Below are 14384 nucleotides of genomic sequence, written 5' to 3'. Positions count from 1 at the left end.
GTGATTTCCGGGTTTCCTCCATACATCCACATGACATCCACAAACACTTGGGCATGCCTGCCTTGCTGAGAACTTCTGGAGCCTGTTTCATTGTCTGATCATAAAGCATCAGGTGATGAGTGCAGATGCTCTGTCACATGGCTTCCTTCATTTATATTTCTTTGAATATTTAAAAAATGTTATTTGTGTGTATGTATGTGTTTGTGTGTGTGTGTGTATTTGATTATTCTGTCCTGTATAAGAGATGACTTAATTATTAGCAGTCCATTTACTAATCATACAAGTATTTGCTGAGATATATCACAGGTTGGGTGTTTTTAAATGTGTATGTATAATTGTTTAAATGAATTTTCCAGACAAAGCTAAATAAAGTCTAAAAATCAGCTTATTCTGGTGGTGTTTGAGGTATGACTGAGAAGGTACGATCCATTTAGACAAAGAAGAATTTTGGTTTGGGAGGTTTTGAAACTGATGTTACCTGAACTATCGTATGTGGTTTCTCTGTGACCATCACTGGTTAGTGGCTCATTTGCTTTTGTGTCACGTTTTTTTATAGCCAACAATTTACACTGGTTTAATTATGTATTTATTCAACAGTGACATCCAGTGGCACAAGTAAAATTCCAAGCCCTAAACACAAATCTTGTTGAATTTTCAATTCAATTTTTAAATGATATGTGAAAATACTGAGTGAGGAAACATACTTACTTTATTCACAATAACAATTCTATGTCTCTTTACTATCTTCCTTAATTTTGCTACCAATACCTCAAATTGAGCTGCTCCTCAAATCAGGTGATTGATTGGCTGCCAATAGGAGCAGGGAAGATGGCAACCAGGGGGCCAGAGGATGCGGGCGACACCCAGTGTGCGCGTCTGTAGGGCACCTCCCCTGCACCTGGCCGTCTGTACCTTGTCACGTCTGGACAGCACCGAGCAGCCCCAAGAGGTCGGTGTTATCATCTCCCTTCTACTGGTGAGGCAACGGAGGCATCGTAGGGTGAGGTAACTTGCCCAAGAACACACAAGAGGTAGATGCAAAAAGGAACACAGTATGTATATCCAAGGCCAAATCCATGGTGACTCTAAGATTTCCTTTCGTTCCTTGAATTAGAACCAGAATAATGCCCTTTGTCCTCCAGTGAAAGGACAGAGTCTGAAGAAAATGCATAAAAATCTAAGACTGAGAAGATTCAACACAAGAATTTATATTGTTAAGTAGGTGCAAAATCCTAGCACATGGAAGGTGCACAATAAATGCTAGTTAAAACTAAATCCGGGTTTATCTCGTATTAGCATCTCAGTAGGTGCTAGCTCTAGTTACTGCTCCTCATTTAAGACAGCTTGAGGCATTGCTCTTCTACTCCCGTGGGAGAGTCTTTTCTTATGAACATGTTTCTTCCTCCTAAATATCTACTTCTCTTCATACCTACAGGAGCTACCTTAGCTCCAGGCACCGTCATTTCATGAAGGGAAAATGGCAGAGACTCTGGATCCTGCTCTTGCTGTGTGAACGTGGGCAGATCCTTTCTCCTTTCCGTGCCTCAGTCTCCTCAGCAGTAGAATGGGGATTCCACTAGTACCCGCCTCATAGGATTATTGTGAGGGTTAAGTAAGTTAATGTACGTAAAGTGCTGAGAATGTTATCTGACACACAGTAAGTGCACAATCAGCGTTAGTGTTTATATTATTTAATAATAAACCATCATCATTACCATGAGAGCTCATGAGACCTATAAGCCTTTACAGTATGTAATCCCTTGGTCAGATTTCGAGAATCCCTGTAGTTTCTTAGCCAGAATAGTGCAACTAATGATAGTAAATTTAGGATCTTTTCTTATTGGTCAATCTGCAGAAAGAGATACAGTAATCAGATCTTAAAATAGTTAAGTGGCAGTGTAGTTTCTTGGTTAAGAGCACGAGCTTGAGAGAGTTGGTGCCATTACTTTTGAGGTTGACCCTGGGGAAAGTGGAAAACAGCTCTAAGTCTCCATTTCCTCATTTGCAAATTGGAGGCTAATGTCGACCTCCTGGGAGAGTGTGAACATTTAACTAGGCATGCTTGGTAATGTATCGATTGTTTTCATCATCATTATTATTTCAAATGTTTGTAATCATATGGAGGTATTTATTTTTGTAATGTATCATTGCTTTCCAGTTCTTTCAGAAAGTTGAAGAATCGGGTCTGGAATCTGAAGGGATTTTTCGACTTTCAGGATGTACTGCTAAAGTCAAGGTACCAAACATTTTCTCTCTTCCTCGTTAGAGATCTCAGCTAGCTAGACCCAAGTTCACACAGGCATCAGGTGTGTCCAGTTGTTTGTTGTTATTTTTTTGATACTACCACTTGGCCCTATAGAGCTTTCCTCAGTACCTGTGTTCCATGATCCTGAGTTGTGTATTCCTTTAAACTAAAACAACAACAATAAAAAGCCAACAACAATGAAAGAACACATCAATTCACTATCAAAAACTGCTGCTTGTCTTTAATTTGGTAAAGTTGAAATGTCCCATCATTGTTTTTTGTGTTAAACAGTTTAGCTTTTTTGTGTTCCTCTCAGTCACGGAATTCACTAAGCCAGTATTAGATGATCCCTGATTTCCATTGTCAATTGCTTCAAACTTAGAAACATTCTTTGGCTTTCCTTTTAATGGAAGTCCTTATAAGAATTTGTAGGAATGGCTGTAACCACTAGAACACCACTCAGCAGCTCTAAAACCCAATTCCATTTAAGGTAATGTTAGTTTCTACATATAAAACCATCCATGCAATGTGAATTCCTTTACTTTCCTACCTCTGGATGGTGGGAAACTCTTCAAGTACAGCAAAAAAAAAGAATTGTTAGGAAAGAAAAGCTTTTCTCATAAATTTCCAGTAAGATATCCCACTTTGTGTGCCGGTGCGCCTCCACGATGAAGCGTCCCTCCCTGCCCTGTACATTCCCCTGGTGGGTGGGCATGGAAACATGAGCAGTTCTCAATAATGAATCCTTGAAAAAAAAGTCTCAGGGAGAGGGAAAAGTGAACTTGGTTGTGTTTGAACTAGTAAAAGGAATTGTGTAGGGGCAGGAAAGCATCTCTTCACTAATTCATCTGGGCACATGTTTTGGGAAATTCTAGTTGTATCAGAAGTCTCAGAGTTTTTATATAGACGTATGACGAGATATTTTTCAAAGGGGAAACTGAGGGTAAATAGGCTGTGTCTATTGGAAGCTCCAGGAAGCAGGTGTTGGGACAGAGTTAGGAGTAGAAGACGGTTATCGAGGGACCGTGCTTCTCAAGGATCAAGGGGGAGGAGGTGGGCTTGGGCGGGCTGAGCCTCAGACCGGGTGCAGGTGGGACTCTCTCCCTGTGCCCTGTCAGCTCCACGCTGCACTGTCACTGCTGGGGCTGCCTGCAGGGAAGGACCTGAGGCCAGTCAGAAGGTGCCAGCACCTGGGGAGTCAGCTACCTGCATTTTTGCCAATGAACAGCCAGCTCTTTTTTGAAGGGAGACCTGAGCAGTGCTCTGCACTTTGCCAGTGACAGAGGGATCAGCGCATTTGGGGGGGCTGTGACTTCCCTGGGAGTAGAAATTACTAAATACTGGCACAAGTTCGTTTGGAAGGCAGGAAAATTCCTAGTGGATCCTTAAGGTTTGTCCTCTCTGAATGGGATCTACTTTTTGTTTCAGGTTCTCACAGGTATGTTTTTTATATATACTTCTAAATAAATGTATCCTAAATCTGAGGACAAAAGCTGTTACTAGTTTTGGTTAAGTCTTTGTGGTTATATCTGTAGAGTCAGAGAACCAAAATGAAGTCAGGAAAATGAATTTCCTAAACAGAATTAGACTCCATCCCTCTAAACCTCCCTCTATAATAGGGAAGTTGTATTCGCACATATTCTTACTGACTCTTACTGTGTGTGTGTGTGTTTGTGTGTGTGTAGGGGGAACATAATGGATATGACTTAAAATTCTATTTTTGAAAATAATCAAAAGGAGACAACATTACACAACATTTCTTGTGTGTATGAACTTTAACATCATAGCACAAGTTGCTTTTCTTTAGCTAATCTTTGACTGAAAAATACTTATCAAAGGCCAATAATTCATTTAACGTGTTCTAATAGGCACATGCATTCCTGAACCACATTTAGGTAAAAGTCCCTTTTGGCCCTTAATAGGTTTTATGTAGTTTTAGCCTATTTATTCCATCTCTTATTAGTCCGAAAAATGTAATCCAGATGTTTTCGTGGTTTGAGCTCCAAGAAAGCCAATGTGAAAGAACTCCGGGCCAGTGAACAGAAACGGGAGTATTGCAGTTAGAAAGGCATTGTAACTTGATATAGTAAAGGGGCCTTTATTTCTCTTCTTTGTTCAAACTTTAAACTTTAAAAAAATTTTTCATCTACGAATGTGCTTGGGGAAAGAAAGTTAAAAAAAAAAAAACCATTGTAATTATCCTCAAATTGTGCCAAGTGGATGACGCTAACACTAAGGTATCATTATGAAGAAGCCAGCCTGGGTTGTGCTTTCAAGTCCTGGTTAGACTCACAGGGGAGTAGCCCCGGGGGACGCTGCTGGTTTTAGCCACACGGGGCACATAACTGCCCAGCCCATTCCTGGATGTGAGGCCTCAGATCATTTGGAACCAATTTAATGCTTTGGTGTTTCCAGTGATTTTCTTTTCCAAAAATGACAGAAATTTGAGCCAAACACCGGGGAGTATATTTCATGGAAGAAGGCAGACTGGTTTGACATGCACGGTTTTCTTTTTTGACTCGTGTCAGTTATTCGGAGGCTGCTCTAAATGGTTTATAGTGATGTTACCTGGTCTGCTGGTGTCCCTTCCTGAACTGGTTTTTGAAGCTGAAAGCAGGTTATTTGCATTTTTATAAAATTACCTCAAAATTGGAAGCAGGTTATATATTTGCTCAGAGGAGATTGAAGGACATGGCTCCTGACCCTTGCCTGGTGCTCTCATTAACAGTGGACAGAAAGCATGACTTTTTTTTAACATGTACACATCTCTGGCAAGGAAGACTCAGCCCCTGGTTCATAGGGCTTCATGTTTAGGACCACTGTGGACATGTCAGCTCTGCTCCTACTTCCACTGTGCTCTGGTCCAAACTTCTCCGTTTGTCTCACGCTGGCCGTCTAGACAAGACGAGGTGCTGTTATTACCAGAATATCCACACCACATACACATGGGTTTCCTGTAGTAGTAACACTAGAGGTTGTAGCAGACCCAGACGAGGGGAGGGTAAGTGCAGTCAGCATTTCCTGAGCACTCTCTGTATGCAGGCCCTGCCCCCTGAGCTCTACATTGTAGTATCCAATTTAATCTCTGTGAGGTTGTTCTAATATCCATCTTTTAAAAAAAATATGATTGCTCTTGACTTTATTTTATTTATTTATTTTTTAAAATTTTGGCTGTACCACACGACATGTGGGATCTTAGTTCCCTGACCAGGGACCAAACCCACGCCCCCTGCATTGGAAGCTTGGAGTCTTAACCACTGGATTGCTGGGGAAATCCCTAATATCCGTCTTATGGAGCGAGAAATCTCACAGGCCTACAACTAGGCAGTTGTGGAATTAGGATAAACACCTAAAGAATGTGGTTATAGAGCCTGCCCTTGACCCTGGTGCCATGTTGCCTCTTAGGTTTCAGGTAGCTTCCTGTGGCACAGGTCTGTGGGCAGTGGATTTGAATTATTCTGCTCTTGCCAATACTTCCTGCCCACTTGCAAAACAGTTTCCCCTTTGCCTTATGGCAGTGGTACCAGGCAGTGGACGGAAAACATTTACTCCTCCCCCTCTATTTCCTGTTAACAACACCTCCATCTGCCCATTACTCCAGCTAGCAATCTGAGAGTCATCCTGGACTGTTATTTCTCCCTCTGAGTCTCATGTTCAATCCATTACTGATTCTTGAGAATTTTCCCTCCTAGGCGTTTCTTAAATGCCACCTCTTCTTTCTATCCTACAACTGCTTATCCAGGTTAAGTCCTCGATGATCCATCACCAGAAATGGTGCCCTAGCCCGATAACTGCTTTCTGCATCTCTGGCCTGCTTCCCAGCCAGTGCCGAGCTCCGAGCTCCCCCAAATCACTTTTCCGCCTGCCTGTCAGGAAAGATAAATCTCACCTTGTCGTTCTCTGGCTTCTCTTACATGTTCAAGGCTGGAAGACTTAGGCGTCTCATGAGAATAAAGCAAAGGCCTTAAGGATTTTCAGAGTTTTCCCCTTTTTTTTTTTTTAAGAATCCTTTTTGAAGCAGTTATTGTCAGTTTGGAAACTGACTATAACTGCCTGGTATTACTGGTAAACTCTAATTCAAGGGAGCAGTAGAATGGGGGGCACTGGTCGTCAAATGAATTAATAATGTAAAATGTATAACCCAAGTAAAACTTAAGGACGATTAGTGATTGTTTTAAAAAGTATTTACACAGTGTTTCCAACCTTACGAAGGATTGGGCAAACATGCAGACATGTGGAAGACATGTGTACATCTTGGCATAAAACTTTGCTGTAACTGCTCCAGGAAGATATCATTGGCGTGCATGTTGCAGTGAGGTCAGAGTTCCTTTGTTGGGATATTTCTCATTCTGTATGTGAACTAGCCAAGAGGCATACATTCTTGATCTAATTTAGAAACAGAAGACAGGGTGGCAGAAGGAAGGCATCATTGAAGAAAAGGGGGAAGTGGAGGCTTTGTCAAAATCTAGCAGTGCATTTATGATGTGGGCATAGGCAGTGTTCTACCAAAACCATATAAATGAAACTATGATCTGAGTAAAGAACTTCCGTATTTGTATAGATGGCAAATTATTTTAAGATTAACATTATTCTAAAAGGATTTTAGAAAACTTAAAATTAAGATATATTCAGAAATAGCCATTTCAGTTCTTTAATCATGTTGAAAAAAGATAAGCTTAGTAGATATTGGCTTTTCAGTCTAATTACAAAAATAGTTTATGTAATGATAGTTTTTAAAGGGGGAGGATCAGGTGGTAAAACTCACTATCTTCCTTGATTTTCAGCAATACCGTGAAGAACTGGATGCCAAGTTTAATGCCGATAAGTTTAAATGGGAGAAAATGTGCCACAGAGAAGCTGCAGTAATGTTGAAAGCATTTTTCAGAGAACTACCCACCTCTCTCTTCCCTGTGGAATATATACCTGCTTTCATCACTCTAATGGAAAGTAGGTGGAAGAAGTTAAGTGTGAATGGACTAAGTTACAAGGTCAATAAAGTGGCACAGAGCAGAAGAAATATGCACAATCAGATGAGATCATAAATGTCTAGATTTGCTATTTCCTGGTACTGCTTGATGAGCTATTGAGTTTGATGGTAAACTGTCATCTCTTCACATGTTTATATTTCTGAGTCTGGTTGATATGATTTAGAGGGTTTTATAATCATTAGAAGGCAGAGAGGGTTACAGAAAGACCTGGCTCTTGAGATTTGAATTCCTGCTCAACCATCTGTTAACTATGCAGTCAACCTTTCTGAGCTTCACTGCTGCACCTGTAAATTACAGATAATAATTACTTGTCAGGGCTGTTGTGGGTATTGAATGAAGACATCTAGGATAGTGTCTGGTGTATAATAGTCCTTCAAAAAATATAAGATCTCTCCCTTCTTTAAATCCGAGGTCCTGGGTCTGATGATGTAGCATGCAGTAAGAAGGTGTTTTGTCTCTGAAAATTACAGTATCACATAGTGTTTCTGAAACTTAAAAAGTCACATAGATGAGGCCTTAACTGAGGTACTTGGATAAAAAGTATAGAAACTGGACAGTGTGTGTTGTATTTGGCAGTCAGAAAGTAATCTCATCCTAAAGGTTGAATATTGAAGAAGGTGTGATGAGAGAAATTTAGAAAAGTAGGATGAGGCTACATAGTGTGGGCTTTGACGACCAACCTGAAGAATTCAGGAGTCACAAGTCTAAATATGTATAAGCATGCTAAGTAAATGGTGATTCTATATGGACAGAAAGGGACTGTGGCCAGATGGGGAGGACATATCCCATATAGAGAGGTTGGCCACTGCTCAGCTCTGGATGATGGTTACCATGCAGGAGTGAAAGCCAAAATCCAGGCTTTAATGACGAAACTCTTCATTTGAAAATGTCAGCCACAAATTCAAATTTTAAAACACTACATGAGCATAGCAAGTATTACCCGTATCTGCCAGTTTACAACCTTCTGCAGGTTGACCAGAAGTATAAAATCCTTAAAATCACAATCATAGAAAATAATAGTCACATCCTAAGTTGTATGACAAAATTTGTCCTAAAAATTAGTTGGTTCTAAATCTTTAAAAATTTTAACTAAACCAGATTCATAAAATAATCCACTATGTCTTCAGAGAAAAGAATATAAGACAAGGCAGTCCTTTTCTAAGCTTTAATTGACATGCTGTGACCAGTATCTCTTTTCTTTGTATGATGTAGTATTTTTGTTTTATGAAAGAAAGAGAGAACTAGTTCTCTTCATTCTTTATTTTATTTTATTTATTTATTTTTTTTTTTAAAGAAGATGTTGGGGGTAGGAGTTTATTTATTTATTTTTGCTGTGTTGGGTCTTCGTTTCTGTGTGAGGGCTTTCTCTAGTTGTGGCAAGCGGGGACCACTCTTCATCACAGTGCGCAGGCCTCTCATTATCGCAGCCTCTCTTGTGGAGCACAAGCTCCAGACGCGCAGGCTCAGTAGTTGTGGCTCATGGGCCCAGTTGCTCCGTGGCATGTGGGATCTTCCCAGACCAGGACTCGAATCTTCATTCTTTTTTATTTCAGATATTGTATATTTTCAGTTCTAGAATCTCCAGTTGCTACTTTAAAACTATTTTCTATTTATCTGCTGACATTCCCTATCTTTTCATTCATTGTAAGCATATTTACCTTCATATCATTGAGCATAGTTATGATAGCTGCTTCATAACTAGTTCCAACATCTGGGTCATCTGAGGGTTGGTCTCTGTTGACTGTCTCTTCCCTTGAAAATGGGTCACTGTTTATGTCAAGTAAGTTTAAACTGTATCCAGAACCTTGTGAATATTTTTTTGGAAACTCTGTGTTCTGTAATATTTCTCCAAGGAGTGGGGTTTTTTGGTTAGTTTTGTTTTTTGTTTGTATTTAAGCAGACAGTTTGCTATTTAATACTTACCTGTGCTACTCCACATATGCATGGTTTATGGGGTGATCCAACATCTGGGTGGATTTTACACCAGAATTAGGGCCTTCTATCTCTTGACCTTCCCTTTCTGGGATTCCCCATAACTTCCCAGTGGCTGTGGTCCTCCTGAACCCTGCCCTCTCTTTGTTCAGGCCAGAAAGATTGGGGTTTTCTTTTGGAATTTCAGCCACCTCATGCCATTGCTGTCTATGGCCTGACTTCAAACTAAAAGCCCGGAAATTGGACACTCTCCCTGTGCCATTCCCTAATGCCAAGTGTCCAATGCCCTCCTAAATCTGCCTGCTTTTGTTCATTCTCCATTGCCTCAGGTAGTTGTTTTTTGTACATTGTCCAGAGTGTACAGTTGTCTTAAGGAGGGTTGATTGGGTAGGAGCTTACTCAGCCATACCAGAAACAGAACTCCCTCCCTCTATTTCTAAGTCAGAGAAACACAGGATCTTCTGTAAAGTTTGCTGTCCTGGAAAACAGGCTGCAGAAGTCTTAACTTCACTTTGATCTGCAGTTTATATACTGAACAATTCATCAAAACAAATGGTGCCACAGAGGATTTTTTTGTTTTAGTTTTTCGTTTTTTGGTCTTATGGAATTATACAAGGAGGAGTCAATCACCATGTAAAACCTGTTTGGAGAATCATATTTAAGAAGGAAATCATATTTAGTTTTTCTTAATATCATTATTCAGATGTTGAAGCCAATACACTTCAATGAAGGGAGAGAATCTGGAAAATATCCTGAAAAGTTTCACAGGACGATCCGCATTTCTTTGTATGACTTTGAAAGTGAAAAATACTATATTGTCGTGATTGATTTGATAACTAGCCAACCCCACAGGAAGCCCAACGTTCTGGGCTGCTGCCATCGGGAAGAATGGCCTTTTTGCCACCTGGAGTAAGCTCTCGTTGTAATGAGATTTTCTGAAGGGAAGAACTGTGGACATCTGTGTGTTTAAGCTGCCCCTGTATTTACTCTAAAACGGAGGTCAGAGAATGTAGTCTTTTCCACTAGTGTAATTACTTTCTCTTTTCTCTTTTCAAACTTGGTCCAAAAATTGCCCATAAAATTAAAAGACTAATAGTTCATCAATCAAACCTTAGATACTTTCATGAAAAGTTTAATAACTTTCTGAGAAAATAATGACCTCAGGAGTGAAAAAAATGACTCTTAACCAGGGTGCAATAAATGAATTAACTACAAAACTATTAACCACAAAACAGTGTAGAGCCGGGTTTTCTAAGCAAAATGAAAATGGATTATTTGCCAGTTTAGATTTTTAATCTTAAAGGGAACTTTGTAATTTATCTGGAATTAATGGAAATAGCCTGCATCTGCATCTATTGTTTCCCCCCAGAGGTTTTTTTGGGTTGCATTGGAAAATTATAGACAGCCCTTAGCCTGCAATTTATGCACTAAAATAATGTCTTATCTGTCCCCAAATGCTTTGTACTGAGATATACTCCTGCTAGTGCCTGTTATTCAGGCAAACTCACATCAGTGTGCATTAGCCACTTTCAAAAACAACCTGGACCTGTGTCATTTTTTGTTTACAAATTTGACATAAATTTTTAAAAATCCACATGGGGATTGTGCTGAGACAATATGATATGAGCCTATAAATACTCCTCCCAGCTGTTCCTTCATTACGTGGTTACACACAATAATCATGTACTCCTAACTCGGATGCACACGACCTCCTGTGACCTAGTAGTTTGTCACGAGAGTGTCTCCACTACTGTAAAGCTAAGTAACTCTATAGGCAGCTGACTGCCTTTATCCACTGAGCCGTAAATGGATAGATCTTCCTTCAACTTGAGAGCTCCCCGGGGGCTACAGAACGTCATGCTTCCCTGCAGGACCTCCCTACCAAGAGACCATTTTGGGGAGAATACAGAAAGAACAGGCAAAGCCTGGATGCTCTGGAATACCCTATGTTTTCAGCACAGCTGGCTGTGAATTATCCAGTTGTGAATAGATCTCCTAAAATCCTTTCCCTAAAATGGGAAAAGAGCCAATATTGAGAACACACAGTAGTAGAATGCCAACTCTCTGGCGCCATCTTCTGGATCTCCAAAGATCCAACTGTGGTTACCTTCCCTTCATGTCCATTTAAGAGCTAAAATAAACGTCACTGATCATAATAACAAGAGCAAACACCTACGGAGGTAACTATGTACAGGTACTGGTGTAAACACTCTGTACCTTAGCTCATTTAACCTTCATAATGGCCCAGTGAGGTAGGTATGATGACGATTCCCATTTTATGGATGATAAAATAGAAGCAACAGGGGTTAAATAGCCTGCCCAAGGTCACTCAGTGACTAAATAGTACATGCAGAATTTGAATCTGGTTCTAGAATCTCTGCTCCTAATTATTATGCTTGGCTGCCTCATCGTACGGAAATAAAATTTATTTTCTCTTGAATTGAGCTTCAAGCCAACTGTTTATAGCATAAAAGTAAAGAAAGATCTATGAAAGTACTTTGAAAAGAGAAATGTTATACAGACCCAGAATAATTTTGAGGATCTCATTGGCCACCTGCCCCTACAGTGGCATCCTAGGATGCTAAAAAGGAGTTGATAGACTGAGGCTCCTGTCCAAGTGAACAGACGTACATTGTCAGTCACGAAACCTGAGTCTTTACCACTGAAAGCTGTCAGGGCCCTCCTATGCCACCAGATGTTAGCAAGAAATGCTGTCAGAATGCGTGAGCGTTGTTCAAAATGTGTGGTTATTTCTGTTTTCTTGTTAGGAGGGCCTCACATCAAAGTACAGTTTCAAGCCTTACACCTCATGATCATGGCACTGCCTGAGGCCAACAGGGACACAGCCCAGGTATGTTGCATCAACCTCATGGTCTGTCATTGACTCTTACTGGTCAGAGGAAATGGCTCAGGTGGAAAAATGAAAACTGAGAGGACAACCTACCAACCAGCTGAGCCTGCAGCAAACCCTCTGCCTTTCCTTGTTCCCACCGCTGTTCTCCTGAGGAAGCCAGGAAAGAATGTGAATCCTGGAATCTTCTTTGAACATTTGTTTCGTTCATTCAACCTGTTAAGAGATGTTGAGCATCTACAGTGTGCCAGGCACTGGGCGAGGGTTAGGAGTAGGAAGAAGAAGCAAAGATGGAAGACTTAAATGGAATAATGTCAGAACTGAATGAAACCCCTGCTTTAAATAAAATTTCTAGAATGTTCATATCTTACCATAATTCAATTTAAAGAATTATAGAATCCCAGAAGTTTACAGATCACCTGATAGGACCTTGCCATTTTCCAGATTAAGAAAATTAAGCTCAGAAAAGTGATTTCTCCATTAATATAAAATAGAACATTTGATAGAATTGTATTCCATAGGTCTCCATCCCAAATATCCCTCCTTTTATTTCAAATTCATTTCTCTGCTTTATGTTTGTAAAAATCAAAGTTTCTGTTGCTGTTTTGATAATGATTCTGTATACAATAGGAAATCTGTTATAAGTACAACAAGTGCTTGGAATCTTTTTTTTTTTTTTTGCGGTACGCGGGCCTCTCACTGTTGTGGCCTCTCCCGTTGCGGAGCACAGGCTCCGGACGCGCAGGCTCAGCAGCCCCAGATCACGGGCCCAGCCGCTCCACGCCATGTGGGATCTTCCCGGACCGGGGCACGAACCCGCATCCCCTGCATCGGCAGGCGGACTCTCAGCCACCGCGCCACCAGGGAAGCCCCAGGTGCTTGGAATCTTTAAAATGAAATTGAGGTGAGGATGAGTTGGAAAGAGTTATAATTTTGAGGCCAGTAAACATGATGCTGAAAACAAAGATAAGTCTTCGTGCTACCCCTTGTCAGACATTTCAGTTTGGTGAGGACCTTTCCTCCTCCCAAGTGAAACCATCTATGTCAATTATATTATATCCTCCACCCAAGAATGGGGACTGGCAAAGGCATAAGAATGTCTGTTTTAATACAATTTGGTATTTTTCAAAAGCTGGAAATTTACTAGCTTTGTTTTTTTTTGGTTTGGCTTTGTCTGAACAATGCTTTTTTTTTTTTTTTTTTTTTTTTATCCAAAGGAATGAATCTAGTATCAGATATCTGAGTCAAAGTGTCATTTCCCCTTTCATATAACTAAGAATGTAGCAATTATCAAAGAATTCAGTACATTCCTAACAGAAGATCCTCTCTGTCTCTCTCTCTCTCTCCCTCCCTCTTCCATTCTGAATTGTTACTGGAATGAAGATTGAAGCTAGTGTGTTGTAGAGATCAAGATGTCTGGCTCAAGAATTAGGCTTCCTTGGATCAGATCCTGGCTCTGCCACTTAATTAAGTGACGCTGGGCAAAGCTACTTAATCCCTCCCCATCTTAGTTTCCTCATCTGTAAAACAATAATAGTACCTACCTCACAGGGTTTGGAATGATGATAAAATGAGTAGAAGTATATAAAGTACTAAGAATAATGCCTGGCTCACAGTAAACCCTCAAATAAATGTTAGCTGTTATCACTAGTATGTGCTGTCCATTTTCTCATTACACATACTATAGCAGAATTCAAACTTGGAAAACCAAAGAGCATCTCCTTTTAGGATTTCAGCCCTCTTGGTGAATTTTAGAAAGTTCTGATAGGCATTTATACTTTGGTGGCTCAGCCAAACTTTTATTAAGCTTTCTCAATTTTTTTTTAATGCTGAGCACAGGTGCAAGTAATCATTTCCCTTTGGTCTGCTGAAGATTCCAAAATTGAAAAGCGGTACAAAAATGACACCCAAAAAGTGAAAGTTTTCAGCTTTTTGACTGAGATATTTTTGAAGTGAGGAATGAGATACTCATTTTGTTGTTTTTATTCTTTAATTTTTTTTCTTTACTTTACTTTTAAATTTTTTATTGAGGTATCATTGACATATAACATATTAATTTCAAGTAAGCAACATAATGTTCTGATATTTGTATACACTGCAACATGATCACCATAGGAAATCTTGTTATCCTCCATCACCATTACAAAAATTTTTTTCTTGAGAGAACTTTTAAGATTTACTCTTTGTAACTTTCAAATATGCAATACCGTATTATTGACTATAGTCACCATGCTGTATGTTATATCCCCATGACATTTATTTCATAACTTATTTATTTTAAAACTCATTTTTTTCAATGGACTTTCCATTCCCAAGGAAACAGAAAATAATTTTTAACAGTAATGCCTTAAATTAAGAGTGAATTACT

General features: G+C 39.8%; 1 protein-coding gene across 1 annotated transcript in view; it reads left to right on the top strand.

Moving 5' to 3' along the window:
- Positions 1-14384, top strand: part of ARHGAP28 (Rho GTPase activating protein 28) — a 65571-nt gene that overhangs the window by 36735 nt on the left and 14452 nt on the right. Inside the window, exons 10-12 of the mRNA XM_022551315.2 lie at positions 2159-2236; positions 7030-7192; positions 11934-12016. Of these exons, the coding sequence (XP_022407023.2) occupies positions 2159-2236; positions 7030-7192; positions 11934-12016 (324 nt within the window). The remainder of the gene's footprint in view (positions 1-2158; positions 2237-7029; positions 7193-11933; positions 12017-14384) is intronic.

This window comes from Delphinapterus leucas, chromosome 14 (genome assembly GCF_059928025.1).
Source record: "Delphinapterus leucas isolate spDelLeu-1000000601 "Yukka" chromosome 14, BTC_Dleu_Yukka2, whole genome shotgun sequence".
NCBI classification, from domain to species: Eukaryota; Metazoa; Chordata; class Mammalia; order Artiodactyla; family Monodontidae; genus Delphinapterus; species Delphinapterus leucas.
Note: the sequence above shows the minus strand (reverse complement) of the source record. Positions and strands in the feature narration are given on the sequence as shown.